This window comes from Macaca mulatta, chromosome 18 (genome assembly GCF_049350105.2).
Source record: "Macaca mulatta isolate MMU2019108-1 chromosome 18, T2T-MMU8v2.0, whole genome shotgun sequence".
Lineage (NCBI taxonomy): Eukaryota > Metazoa > Chordata > Mammalia > Primates > Cercopithecidae > Macaca > Macaca mulatta.
The window spans coordinates 57,432,718-57,447,014 of record NC_133423.1 but is presented as its reverse complement, the minus strand read 5'-3'; the positions used below and the strand labels follow the sequence as shown (position 1 = coordinate 57,447,014).

General features: G+C 41.1%; 1 protein-coding gene across 10 annotated transcripts in view; it reads left to right on the top strand.

Moving 5' to 3' along the window:
* Window positions 1-14,297, top strand: part of MAPRE2 (microtubule associated protein RP/EB family member 2) — a 163,998-nt gene that overhangs the window by 50,073 nt on the left and 99,628 nt on the right. For 2 of the 10 annotated variants that reach the window (XM_015121720.3, XM_015121717.3), the window contains exon 1: window positions 9,617-9,865. The exons of 7 other annotated variants lie outside the window; for them this stretch is intronic. In XM_015121720.3, the coding sequence (XP_014977206.1) occupies window positions 9,775-9,865 (91 nt within the window). In that variant the 5' untranslated portion in view covers window positions 9,617-9,774. 10 annotated transcript variants of the gene reach the window in all.

Below are 14,297 nucleotides of genomic sequence, written 5' to 3'. Positions count from 1 at the left end.
ACACTGCTTTCCAGCTGTCGGCCTCATGTTCCCTTGACACGCTGTGGAGGAGCCATCCACAAGCCATAGCACTGCCGTGGTACACATCAGACTTGACAGAAAAGTTCCAGGCTCAGGAAGACACTTCCTTCCAATGTCCCTGGTTGCCACTTGATGGCCTGGGTTCTGAGTAGCTCTGAAGGTCCCTGGCACCTGATGGAATGACCATTTCCCCACTTTCTCCTGATTTCCTTTGTATTTATATTAAGGAGTTGCCACTCAGCTTGCACTCTTTAATATCAAAGTCAGAAATAAAGCCCAGTGAGTTAGTTGATTTTTAAGAACCTAAGGAAATCTTCTCTGGGAAGCTTCTGAATTGTCTGCAAGATTATTTATTTGTTAGCAGTACTTGGAGTCTCTTCATTTCTCTTGATACCCAACTGAGCCCAAGATGCTTTTTAATCCCTTTTAGCTGTCCTACCCAGTCACTTCAAAAGGATACATTTTATTTTAAGATGGAAATAAAATAGAGAAAGGAAATAGAGGAATTTCATGAAATTGGACATAGACACATTTTAACGAGAGCACTCAAATAGACATGTCTGTAGCTGGATGGTTGAATTATAACAGTCTTGGCATAGTGAAAATGAAAGCAGATTGTAGCTTTGAATACAAATACCAAAAAAATGCCTGCGGTTTCCTTTCCCTCCAGAAGGTATCAAAGAAATGGACATTGCTAACTGAGGCTTACTGAGAAATAAAATAGCTAATCACTATAAATAAGGATAAGAAAATTATTTTTTCTCTATCAATCGCATATACTGCTAACCCCAAATCCTAGCATTTCTTCCTCACTCCCCTCCTCTTTTTTCTTAACCATAATTTACAGCTCTTCTCCCTCCATTTCTTCCGATCTCTCACTCTCATGGATACTGCTATCCTGTACAGCCTCCCATCCCTAGGTCCTTTTTATTCTCTCTGTCTCTCAGCCCTGGTATGGTTTTATTTCCTTGCTCCCTACATGGAAGTGTTGTTTTATGGCAGCAGTCTCTTGCCTCTGCAACCATCTACTATCTCATCCCTGCCACTCCCCACCCTGGATTCTGCATTCTTCCTTCCAGGTTAATCAGACCTTAGTGGAAGGTAGACTGAGCTAGGAAAGAAGAATGACATGTTTGACATCTGGCAAGTGTGTTTGTGCTCAGCTCTGCCATTTCCTGTCTGGTTATCTGGCTAAGTTATTGAACTAGTTACCTCCTGTGACAAATGGGACTTAGAATAGCCCCTTTCTTGTGAGAATAAAATACCTCCTCATTGTTAAGCATAGCACTTGGCCCATAAAAAGTATTCAAATATTAGGTGTTGCTTTTAATGTGACTAGAGAATATCCCCACATCACTGTTGCCACTGCTAACACTCCTGCAAATGCCTGGTTTCTAACTTTGGTTTTAAGCCAAGTTCTTTACAACAGACTTTCAAAGCCCTGCACATTCTGGTTTCTCTGTGATCTTTCTGACTTTATCTTCTACAGCTCTCTCTCCCATCCCCAGAATACACACACATTCACACTCACGGTGCTGCATACATGTGACCTGACTTTCTTCATGTTTCTTGAACAAATCATGCTCCTACCTCAGGCCCTTTGCACTTTCTGTTGGCTTTCCCTGAAATATTCTTCTGATATCACAGGTCTGTGTCCCTTACCTCTCTCAGGTCATCGATTAAAGATTACCTTCTCAGGAATGTCTACCCTGGTCACCCCATTTAAAATTATGACACCCTTCCTCTGTAGTCCATGTCCTCCTTCCTTGCTTTAATTGTCTCTATAGCATTTGCCACCATCTGACACACTATATATATTTTACTTTTGTGTTGGCTGTCTCCTGACCCTACCACATACACTTGCTCATACACTCAAGTGTAAGTTCAGGGAATTTTGTCTACAAATTTCTGCATCTCTGATGCCTAGAATTGTTCCTAGCACATAGTAAGTGCTCAATAAATATTTGTAGAATGGATGATTGAGGCCTAATTGAAATATTACTATCTTAGTGAAGCTTTTCTAGTATCCCCAGGCCTGGTTACTTTCTTTTCTATATTCCTAATACTTAATACACTTTTCTATTATAACTTTTATCAGATTGTATTTTTGTGGAAAACATATTTAAAGCTCTTAAATCTAACCAGATGGTATAATTCAAAAGCACATTTTTATTTAATAGACTGAAGCCTCACATCGTACAGATTTGATTGAATGATTACAGAAATCATAATGCTCTGAGTGTTTTTAAATTGCATTCACATCATATTCTATGAGTTATTCTACAAAATTAAATCCAAGCTTGCGAAAATCTAAGAAAAAGCAAATTAGAAATAAATTCCAACACAGAGAGAAATCTTATCTCATGCAATGGCGTGTTCTGTGTTTTAACATCATGGATACCTTGCTATTTTGCCAGCAAGTAGGAGACTTAAAAATTCTGCCTTTTGAGCATGAATAATCTGCAAAGACAAGTAATCTCAAAAGTCAATTCTAGAGGAGCATACCTGTGCCTGTTGGTTTTGAAGACGGCTTTCTTCATCTGGAGGAAAATATTATTCACCAATTTTTCTTAAATAAAATGCTATTACTTAAGGCCAGGAGGTATTTGCATGTCATGGAAATCTCACCAGATCCAGAAGAACTAATAAAATCTTCCTATGCCTCTGGGTTAAAGGTAGTGAGGAAGAACCAGTCTCAAATACATTTCTGTGCCACCAGTGCAATTTCAGTGCCAGTACCATTGGCCGGCCAATCATATACTTTTTCACTGCTGTCGTTTTGGGTGTGAAGCATATATTTCAGCCATTGATAACTACTGTACCTGCCATTCCCTACTGGAAAATATCTTAAAATATACACATGGGGGGAATGGCTTGTCTCGAACCAGCAGAGGTGACTGCTAAGTGGAATCTTCTGTCTGTATTTGAGGTGATAATGATCTAAGGAAGCCCCGATCTAAGGTGATGTGACAGCTGTGAATGCCTTTGACAGCAGTGATTATCAGCTTCAGCGAACACATTTTTAACCTGAAAAAAGGCATTCGTGATGAGTAGGTGTTTCTGGGACTGAATCAAGATTAACATTCATTCCTGTCTAGTGAATTCATATCTTCTCTGCTATCATGGTTTAGAATTTCTCAAATCCAAGGCAATGCAAAAATCCCTGTTCTAGATGAACCATATGTGTTGGAGAAGTGGAGGGATGATGATTTCTGTCAATACAGAATTATTTGTGCTCTCTGGCCTAAGTTCTAAGAGAAACATGATTGTGCTATAAGCTAGGGACTCAAAATAAAAATTTGAGTTAATGCCGGGGTTCAGTCTTCCTCGATTGCACCTGTGTGCTGGGACCTCTTGCTGATTTTTCTTTTTTCTTTTTCTTTTTTTTTTTGGCTCCCTGTTCTCATGCTTCCGGCTCTGTATCCTCCGAGTCCATTTTAGAAATCCAGTTCTACAAACAGGCACTTTAAACATTTGTTTGTTTGTTTGTTTTTTATTTTTGGTGGATCTAGACCTCAAGAGGGGCCTGAAAGTAGGATCAATTCATTTGATGCTTAACAGTTGGTCATTAATTAACACATCCTTCCTGTATTGCTGGGAGCTTTTTAGTACAAATACTTGCTGATTCCCATTAGTTGCAGATACGTTAGATACACCCCTGATTTAGTATATCTCTTCCTGGAATATCTTGCTTCAGTCATAAAATTCATGTTTTTAATGAAAAATTGCAGTGCCTCCTACCTGTTAAAAGATTTCATTATTTTATTCAGTAGTTATTGATGTGTCTGACCTGAAACCCAGCCTCTTAAAAATATCTTTAAGAACATCTTATCAAATCTAGTAAACATATCTTTTTCCTTATCTGATTCATACTCTCTGTGACGTTTGACCCTAGAGACCTCTCCCTCCTTTGTGAGACCTGCTTCTCCTTTGGGCCCACTGAAATCACTCTTTCCTGTGATTTGCACTACTAGGTAAAACCCTTCACAGTCTCTTTCTGCAGGTTTCTCTTTTATCATCAGCCTTTAAAGAGTTTCATCTCAGGTCTTCTCTTTCTCCCTGAATGAGAGAACTCACAGCTGGAATGACCTCCTGTTATATAACTTCCTCCAAATAATATGTATCTCCAAGTCAAACACATCTCATCACATTAAGACCTATATATTCCCTTATTCAACAAATACTTAGTGAACACCCACACTACATGCTAGTATTGACCACTAGCATGTTCGAGAGGTACTTCTCTGTGTCCAAAACACATTATGAGAACCTTTCTTCCAAAAGAACAATTTAACCTGTATTCCTTAGCTTGATAAATGGTACCATTATCTACTTGGCCACGCAAGTCATACACTTGGGATTCATTTGAGCTGTCTCTTCTTCCTTCATTATCCACTCTTAACTCCTACCAACGATTGCATCCACATCCAGTTAGTCACCAAATCCTGAGTTATATCCTATGAATTTTACAACCCCTTGCCTCTGTCTTAGTTTAGGTCTTCAAAATGAGTCAAAGAGTGATGAAGACCTAAACTGCTTCTTCAGTATATCCACGATACTACTGTCAACATCAGACTTTTTTGTTATGATGCAAGTGTCACCATAAATTTCCCTTCTTACAGCACTTTGTGGTTCCAGGTCACCTTCAGAATTAAGATCAAGCTCCTTCGCTTGGCCATAAGACCTTTCTGCACCTTCATCCTTGCCCCATCTCCTGCCACTGTGTTCTCTGTCCATACTAAACAGCCTGCTGTTTCCCAGAGATGTTATAACCTTTCCTACCTCTGCATGTAGGAATAGTTGCTTGAAAAGCCCTTTATCTTCCCTCTACACTGCCATTCCTCTTTTAAATGACAATATAGCCTAATGGATAAGCGTGTGAACTTTTGGGCTAAGAAAACCTAATATCCAATCCTGAATGAGTTGCTTCTCATTGAACTTAATGTTTTCTCATTAGGGTTGTTGTGAGAATCAAATCAGATTATATTTGTTGAATAAACGAATTCATTATATATTCATTGAGTGCCTACTATCTGCCAGGTCCTGTTCTAGGAACTGCAGATAGAGCAGTGAACAAAACTCCTGAAGCCTTTGCTCTAAGGGATCTCACATTCTGTCTGGTGCATAGAAATGAACTGTAAAAAAAAAGGTTCCTATTATTACTCATCCAATATTTTAGGTGTACTTTTCAGACTTACTTCCAAGTTTCCATTCTGACTTAGGTGCTCACCTTCAATGGTCCCATCCCACCCTATGCGGTACCATTGCTATAGCACTTGTGTTGTAATCATAATTGACAGTTATTTTTACCCTTGCTCACCTACAACACTGGGAGTTCCTTGAAGTGAAAGCCTGGGACTTTTCTTTTTCACCAGCTCCTAGTATACAAGGAAGTCCGTTTTAAGTTTCAAATGGATGAATGAATGTTTTAGGATATGCCTAATATATTACTTAAAAATTACATTTGCCACTAAAGAGCATTTGTTATATAGCCACTGGGGTAAGTGCTTTAAATATGTTATATAATTTAATCTCCATACAGCAGCACTATGGAGAAACCAGCATCATTACCTTACTTTATCAATGAGGAAACTAAATGTTAGAGATACAAAGTAACTTGCCAAGGTCATAGAACCTGCATCTGGTGAAGTCAAGCCCAGGACCCAGGCCCCCTCTTTAATGCTGATGCTTGGTGACAGGAGTTATTTTCCAATAGGCAGTTGCAGGTGAAGGGCAATGGTCAGTACATGCTTTATTTTAGATGTACCCATGCACATAAGACAAAACCTGAATCCACAGTCATATGTACAAACACATTTTAGCTTAGTCTTTTTTTCCGCCTCTTAGGATGACCTGGCTAATTCTCCCTACCCTGCTGGGTAGTGGGGAACCAGAAATAGTGTTAAACTTACTAGTTCACAGTATTACAGCCTCTTCCATTGTAGACCATCTTTGGATGGATGGTCTAAATCATCTCTTGGGTGACTATTCGGTCTCTATATATCTTTCCTTTCCCTGGCCCCTCTGCAAGATGGTGTCTATAGGAATAGGTGAGTGGGGCTTATAGGAACACAAGAGGGTGGGAGAGTAGGGGCCTCCTGGTCTCACACTGGTTCTTGGGCTTGTAATATCTGAGTCTGCTGAGGAGTCACTGGTCTGATCTCATCCATGGGCATTCTGCTGGTGGTCTATGCTGACCCCTACAGCTGTAGTATCTCTCTCTCTACAGGTGTGGGCCTGGCCCTGTGTAGATTCCTCAGAGCTGGCTATTTCTCCTATTTGGGCTCTGCCTTCAATGTTCCATTCTGTGGACCCACTTAAATATCACTTCACCTCTGCTGTAAAGACACTCCCTCCTGACACCCTCTACCCCCACCACCATCACAAACTCAGCCCTCTGATAGCAACATCTGCTCCACTTCCTGATTATCCCCTTATAGGACAGACAGAAACTTCTAGATACCTTCTACATTGCATGCTAGCAAAAGAAAAGTCTGAGAGTGAAATTTAAGCCTACCCTCTCCTTAGTCATACTAAGCCACCGATTTTAGTCTTTACTGTGATGAGGCTACACCTTGCTTGGTGTTGGGGAGACCCTCCTTATGGTAGTGGTTTCCTAGAGTATCAAAAGGGAAATGATGCAAAAGGAGTTCCTTAGGTTTAGGCTTTGCCTTCAGCCTATCCAATGTCTCCCTTCTAGGATTTGAGCCTAGAGACCTGGAGCTGGGAGGCCCTGCCTTGTCCTCCCTTCACCCATTCTTTCTACCCTTAGTTGGGGCTGGAAAGGGTGAGTTCTTCCCTCATCCTTCCTGCATTTTCTGTACTTTCCCTATATCATACCATTCTGCTTCTCCAAGTGGAATTTGCCCTCCCTTTTCCCTAGGGCTCAGCTGGAAAATGGCTGCCAGGTAACCTGATTTATGAGGAGAGGAACGAAAACACATCTGTTTAATATTTTCAAATTATTACCCCTGTTACCCCTGCATCTCAGAGGGTAATCACTGGTCTCTGGAGTTCTGTGGGTCCCTTTATAGTAGTGTGGCTCAGAGCAGTCTTAGAGGAAGATTTACAGGGCCCTTGGGGCCCTTCACCTGACTCACAGCCCCTCCCTTTTTAGACCATCAGCCCAAATTCTTGGCCATCATCCCACCCCTTCCTTCATGAGCAGACTAGAAACAAAGTGGGTGTGTTCTCTCCACAAAATTAGTTAGTATGATCAATGAACTATGCATTCAAATTCTGACAAATTTAGTCCCCACAATGACACAAATTATGTTTTACATATTACTTAAATATGGGATCATGGAAAAGTGATCTGTACTAAAGAACCCAGATTGAGAGCATACTCTGAGGACATTAAATATTTGATTTGTAGACTGTGCCTTTCAATTTCAGACTGTCCCCCCTAAAAGGGGAAGTTTTGTGAAAGGGAGCAAATTAGTAAGGAAATTGACAGCAGCAGGTCAAGTAACAGAAACAGTAAGAGGAAGCATGGGTCTTTGCAAGAATGACTACACTGTCATGCCCCTTTAGCTCATAGTGCAATGTGAAGCTTGGTGTGTATCTTTGGTACTTAGATATTCATCTGTGTACCTTGTAAGTCTTAGGTCAGAATTGGATCTGATTGTATAAGAAAAAAAATCTTATGTAAAGTGAGATGTGGATGAAGGAATCAACTTGTGCACTGTGGACTAACTGGAGAAGCAAAAGATAAAATTATTAAAATAATAGCCCAAGAGGAAAGTATAAAATAGAAAGGAAAAAAGTAGGGCCCCTTGTTTGAGATCATCATTACCATCTGGGTTGTAAAACATTTGATTCTAATTCCAGAAACTTGATACCAGAAATAACTTATTACCAGGGACATATGCTGAAGAATTGTCAGGAATGACAAAGTATTTACTTGTTTTTAATATCTGTATCACAAAATGATAAAGCTGATAAACCATACAATGATATGGAGTGAGTCATAGCTTAATACTTTCTGACACATATATTTATGCTGTATCTTTTACACCCCAATTCTTCTTCCCTTTTCACCCTATAAAAGGTCAGAGACCACTGCTGATAAGCAGAGAATCCTTCAAAATCTCTCCTGGCTGGGCGTGGTGGCTCATACCTGTAATCCTAACACTTTGGGAGGCCAAGGTGGGTGGACTGCCTAAGCTCAGGAGTTCGAGACCAGCTTGGGCAACACGGTGAAACCCTATCTCCACTAAAATGCAAAAATTAGCTGTGTGTGGTGGTGTGCACCTGTAATCCCAGCTACTTGGGAGGCTGAGGAGGGAGAACTGCTAGAACCCAGGAGGCAGAGGTTGCAGTGAGCTGAGATTGCGCCACTGCACTCCAGCCTGGGCGACAGAGCGAGACTCCGCCTCTAAAAAATAATAATAAAAAAAAATCTCCTCTCCTCTGTGGAGGACAGCACTGAACATATGCAGGGTCTTTTGAGTTTATAATCTAACCCGTAGACGGCACAGTGCTAGCAATTCTGTTCACAGTTATCTTTTCACAACAGTCATCTTGGAAGTACTTAATTCTTACCTTGATTTATAATATTTATTGAGCTCATATTACAGATCATTACTGTCCAGTCACATTGATAAAAGCATGTCACTTGGAAGCTTCAGTTCACCTCCTAGCTGTGTGACCTTAAGCAATTTACTTAATCTTACTAGTTTACTCATCTTTAAAATGGGAATAATAATAGTATTTGTCACATAGCCAATATATTTGAAAACTGCATTGCAAGGATATAGAACAGCTTGAATGTTAAGCACTTTCAAATACTAAATGAGGTGATCACTTGTGTAATTCAAATGGAAATAGAATAAATGGCAACGAATTAATGATCTGTATCAGGAGGCAGCATAAAAAATTTGAATTGGAGGGTTTTGGGTAACTGTGATGTTCTAAAATGGTGGTTATCTTTTTTTAACAGAAAACCCCTCTTTGGGATTCCTTTGTACAGATGATCTCTTAATTTGCCATCTTTAATCCTCACATTATTAAAGGCTACATTGATTAGAAGGAAATACAGCTTCCTTGTAGGTTTTTGCTTTTTGGCTTGTTTTTGGGGAGATGGTTGCTGCTATTTGGAGAAAGGGAGAAAGGCAGAAATGTTAACCTCTTAGTCTGATACCTTTTCTACAAGCTGGCCACCACGTCCTTTTTAGGTTTTTCTGAAACCTGACCAAGTTTAATTGTCATGGCATAAAAACTTGGTATTGAAGGAGTTAAAGGGTCTCCTACACCCCTTTGCATGAATCGTTCTTTTGTGTACACAGCTGCAGTTGGAGCACGGGTCGGAAAGGAAATGGTTAGAGGAAGAGCTGGTTTTCAGACAAGGCGAGTCTGCGAGGGGGGCTGCAGGGTGGCCTGGGGTTTTACATGCCAGATGTAGGCCTACCCCGGTGCCTGCCTGGAGCTGCTGGCGTGGTCACGCCGCGGCCCTGTGCGAATTGAGGCGAGGTGATGAGTTAGCGGGTTGCCATGGCGACAGGCCGGCCACGTGACCAGGGTGCTGCTGCCGGCGCTCTGACGTCAGCTGCCAGAGGGCGGGGCCGCAGGAGGGCGGAGCGCGAGCGGGAGCTGGGAGAAGGCAGTGAGCGAGCAGGCGGCAGGCACGGTCCGTGCGGAGCAGGCAAGCGAGCGGGAAGACGCAGCTACCTTCCTCACCAGCCAGCCCACAGCAGTTTGTTCCCTTTCTCGGGAGTGCGCCAATGCCTGGGCCGACCCAAACCCTGTCCCCAAATGGCGAGAACAACAACGACATCATCCAGGATAATAACGGGACCATCATTCCTTTCCGGAAGCACACAGTGCGCGGGGAGCGTTCCTACAGGTAATGGGGCTGGCACGAGAGCAGCGCCGGGGACCGCGATGAGGGCGCGCGGAAATCCAGCCCGTTATATAATGGAGCAGACACTGCCTGCGACCCCTGCTGCAGGCATACATTTGTGAAGGCGGTTGTGATTATTTGGTATCTGTTTCCATGTGTCATGTTGGGTTTGCATTGAGGCTCCGCGACTGCAGATGGAAAGCATTTTGTGAATAGGTTTGCTGCCTGCAAGGGGTCTCCCTCCATCTCTTTCCTTCCACACTGATAAAAATGCATGCTGTTTTCCCCCCGCTGTCCAAAGGGAGACAGGCAGTAGCACTTCCTTTCCTCCTTCCCTTTTAGATTTTAAAGGAGCCATTAGGTAGCTGTGCCAAAAGGCAGAAAACGGGAGGATGGGGAGAAAAACGTTTGCGCTTAACCTGGAGAGTGTGCAGGAAAGATGGAATCCTCTAGATTAAGCTGCAGTCTGTGATGTTAAACCGCCAGATTGATGGAGCTTTGTAAGAATTCTGCTCGCTGATTGGTGCAGGGATTGACAGCAGAGGTCACAGTGTCAGACATTCACCAAAATTTTCTCCATAGAACCCTAGGTTTGTTAGAAAGAGACTAGACTGTAAAGGACTTGAAAAAAACTGGGCGCTGTTTTGCATTTTCTAAGGAGTTTATGGCCACCGCTTGGGTGGGGAGCCTTTCCTTCTTATTTACAGTAGGAAGGTAATTCCTCGTATTTTACTGAGGTCTGTTTTGAGGATGGGACTGATCTTGGTCATTGTATTGTGAGCCTTTTGATTAATGAGTTGGCCTGTACAGTTGGCATCATTTTTACATTAACATATCTGGCAATATGTTCTAGTAGATAAGCTCATTAAAATTGTTTGCATTGTTTGATAAGGATAACAATGTAATGGAGAATGCAGCTAGAGTCTTATGCAGCTCAAGGCCAGACCTGAAGGGAGACTGATAGCTTCAGTCATATTTCCTCTGAAGTTCTTTTGTACTGGGGTAGTTATTTTTAAATGTTACCTTGATAAACGCTAACAATGCTTTTGCTTTGAGGCAGAGCACACATACCTCTAAAGCGCATCCTCTCAGCTAATGAGCAACAGGAAATAACTCTTTTTTTCCTTTTTAGAGCCGTCATCTAAACATTTAGATGGCATTATGGGTAGAATATTGTGTGTATAAATGTTGCATATCACAAAATAGGACCAGAAAGTACCCTACTTCCTTTCTCTTTGGCCAAAGAAATGCACTATTTGTTGACTCAAAAAAAAAAAAAAAAAAAATTATAAGCAACCTTTGCCCTGTCATCTCTGGCAGTTATATAAATACTTGAAGTTAATTTTGGCTGTGCCCATGAGGTCACCAAAATCTCATGCCTTATGGTTCCAGCTAATGTGTTGACATGGCATTCTTACAGATTTCAAGTGCTTGTTATTCTCTTAATGTAAATCAAAATTGGTCCACAACTTCTGGGGCTCTCCTTTCGAAGACCCTGTGATTGGAAATTTGGGCCTCTGCTCTTCTTACTCCTCCACCTTTTTCCTCCGTGACCATCCCAAAGCCTAAAAATAGAATTTAAAAACAAAAAACTTGAAGCGATTTTAAATCTCACTTGTTTGAACTGTTTTTTTTTTATAAAAAATAAATTTGAAGCCTTTATTTTCTAGATGATTTAATCCCTGCTGTGTAGGTAGCAGTTGCTTTTAAGACAGAGTTCGAATTTTACCCCATGGGCCAAAGGAAGTTGCCTGGTTGGGTTTTATTACTCATGTAAACTAACTTGAAACGGCAATGGAAAATCATTTGACAGAAAGGTTAAATGTTACGTTTTGTTGACAGATTATTGCTTTAAAATGAAATTTTATTTACCTCTTTAATTCAACCCAAGCTATTATTTGCATTTCCTAAATTATTTCCAGTTTGCTTTCTGAGTCCCTATAATGGTGTTCAAAATTATGTAAAAACAAAACTGAATTTTAATAAAGATCTTACTGAACAAATTCTTAAGTCACTAAGAGCATCACTGCATTTGTATTTGATATAATAGGATTACTGGATGATATAGTGAGAGGTGTCATAGACTAAATGAAGAAGGAAGCCTCTCAAATTGCATTTGTCTTGTGTTATACAAAGGGTGCACATGGAGTCAGACACATAACGATGTTTTCCTTCGTCTGTTTTTCTTTCAAAGTGGATGTCCAGTGTAATAATTACCACTTATTTTCTTGGAGGGGCATAGGAAAAGGAAAAATGTGATACATTTTTCTATCCAGGAAACATTCCATCATTATTTTGGCATCCCAAGACTGGAATAATATAGCCATTTAATTGCTGAGGAAACTTGGAAGGCAATTTGAAAGTGTGAGTAGAGAGTTAACCAAATAAAAGTTTTGCCTTGGCTATAGGTTTGGTATAGCCCTCAACAATGAAGGTATGCCTGGAAGCTCTGGGTGGAGTCCCTTATGGTGGGGTGGGGTTGAGTGAGCCCAGTTCCCGGGCAAGATCAGAGGGAATCTCTCCCTGGATCCTTTACTGACTCCTAGGTAGGTCCCCCACAGGTCCTTTATCTTAGGCTTTTCTTTTCTCTTTTTTTTTTTTTTTTTGAGAGAATTTTGCTCTTGTTGCCCAGGTTGGCGTGCAATGGCTCAATCTCTGCCCACTTGCAACCTCCGCCTCCCAGGTTCAAGAGATTCTCCTGCCTCAGCCTCATGAGTAGCTGGGATTACAGGCATGTGCCACCACGCCCGGCTAATTTTGTATTTTTGGTAGAGACGGGGTTTCACCATGTTGGTCAGGCTGGTCTCCAACTCCTGGCCTCAAGCGATCCACCCGCCTTGACCTCCGAAAGTGCTGGGATTATGGGTGTGAGCCACCGTGCCCAGCCTTAGGCTTTATTTTCTACCTTTGCCTGTTACATATAAAAATATCTAGCCCCCGGTCTTAGAGGATATTATGAGGCTAAACTCAATATTTAAAACAAATAATTTCCTTCAAAAGCTATGTAAACATAAGAATACTGTTGTTACTGAAAAAGGGCTCTTGGACAAGAACGTCTCACCTTGCTGGCAGCACAGGTGAGAGGAGGAGCGAACACCTAGAGGATAGGGTGGCTTCCCTGAGAATTGTTAATGGGCAAGCAGTCATTCTTTGGAGGAGGAGACATTACTGTTATAGCATTTGCACCATATTGTTCATAAGTAAGTCAAATTTGGTTCCTGACCCACGTCTCTTACTCCAGGTATCCGACAGTGTAAACAAAACCCATTTTCACAGCATGGAACAGAATGGGCAGCAACTCATTAGTGAAACTAGTGTGCACCTTGATTAGAAAAGCAAGTTTCCTTTAGAAAATTACCCCTGGATTAGTCATTCCAATTGAAAAAAGTATAAAAATGGCTTTGCAGAGTTGTAGAGACATGTTTTCACTCCTGTGTGATCTTCCCAGCCTCAGCTTCCTCCCTGTGTTTATGAATGCTAGAAATCTATATGTTTTAAGAGCTGCTTAAAAAATAAATGTGGTGTGGGCCATCCGAGGTGACACTGTTTAATTCACAGAGTGAATGAGTCGTGCTCTGGATCTCCCTGGAGAGGATACTCCCTATAGCTCTGTTTCATGCAGATGCTAGTCGGAAATGAGATTTATTAACTGGCTCTCTGCCCACTGCATCTTTGTTTGTATACTCCAGGCTTTTAAGAATGAATGTATAAGTCTAGAGGACTGTTTCCACATGGGGGTTTTGAGCATGCGACTACAGTAGCACATGTTTCTGAATACTTAAAAAAAAAAAATTACTTGGCCCCAGGAAATGGATTGTAAAGTAAAGCAAAACTAAAATGTAAGCCTAAAGCATTGGCCGTAACATCCAGCTTTGCCAGTTTTAAAAAACATACTGTTGTTAAGGAAAACAGAGAAATATCGTAATATTGTGCCGGTGTGTGTGGTTTTTTGTGCACATGTGTGTACAAGAGTTGTGAAAGTGTGTTCCATTCAGTAGAGGCTATTGTAATGTGGCTCGCTTTTATCAGAACATAGGCTTCACATCGCATTCCCCAAAACAGTAGTTATAGATGGCAAAAGTCTTGGTTCATGTCTTTATTATGTATTTGTTAGTATCATCTAGGTTTAATACTGTCAAAGGAGGTTTTCAAAAATAAAGATTTTTGTCCTTACTATTTTTCTTAGTGTTTGTAAAAATCAGAAGATTACTTGATGCTTTAGTACGTGCCCAACTCTGGAACTTCTTTTACAGATTTTCAGAGCTTCTGTTAATGGGATGGTCTTCTGGGTGCTCTTGCTTTGGGGAGAGGCTCTTAGAGCAGAGCTGTGAGATTGTCCTCTGAAATTCGGAAGGTTGATTTCCTTATGCAGCATCTTTTCTTTATAGGGACATCTTGAAGCTGTAGTGAATAATTCTATTAATTGGAACGGGAA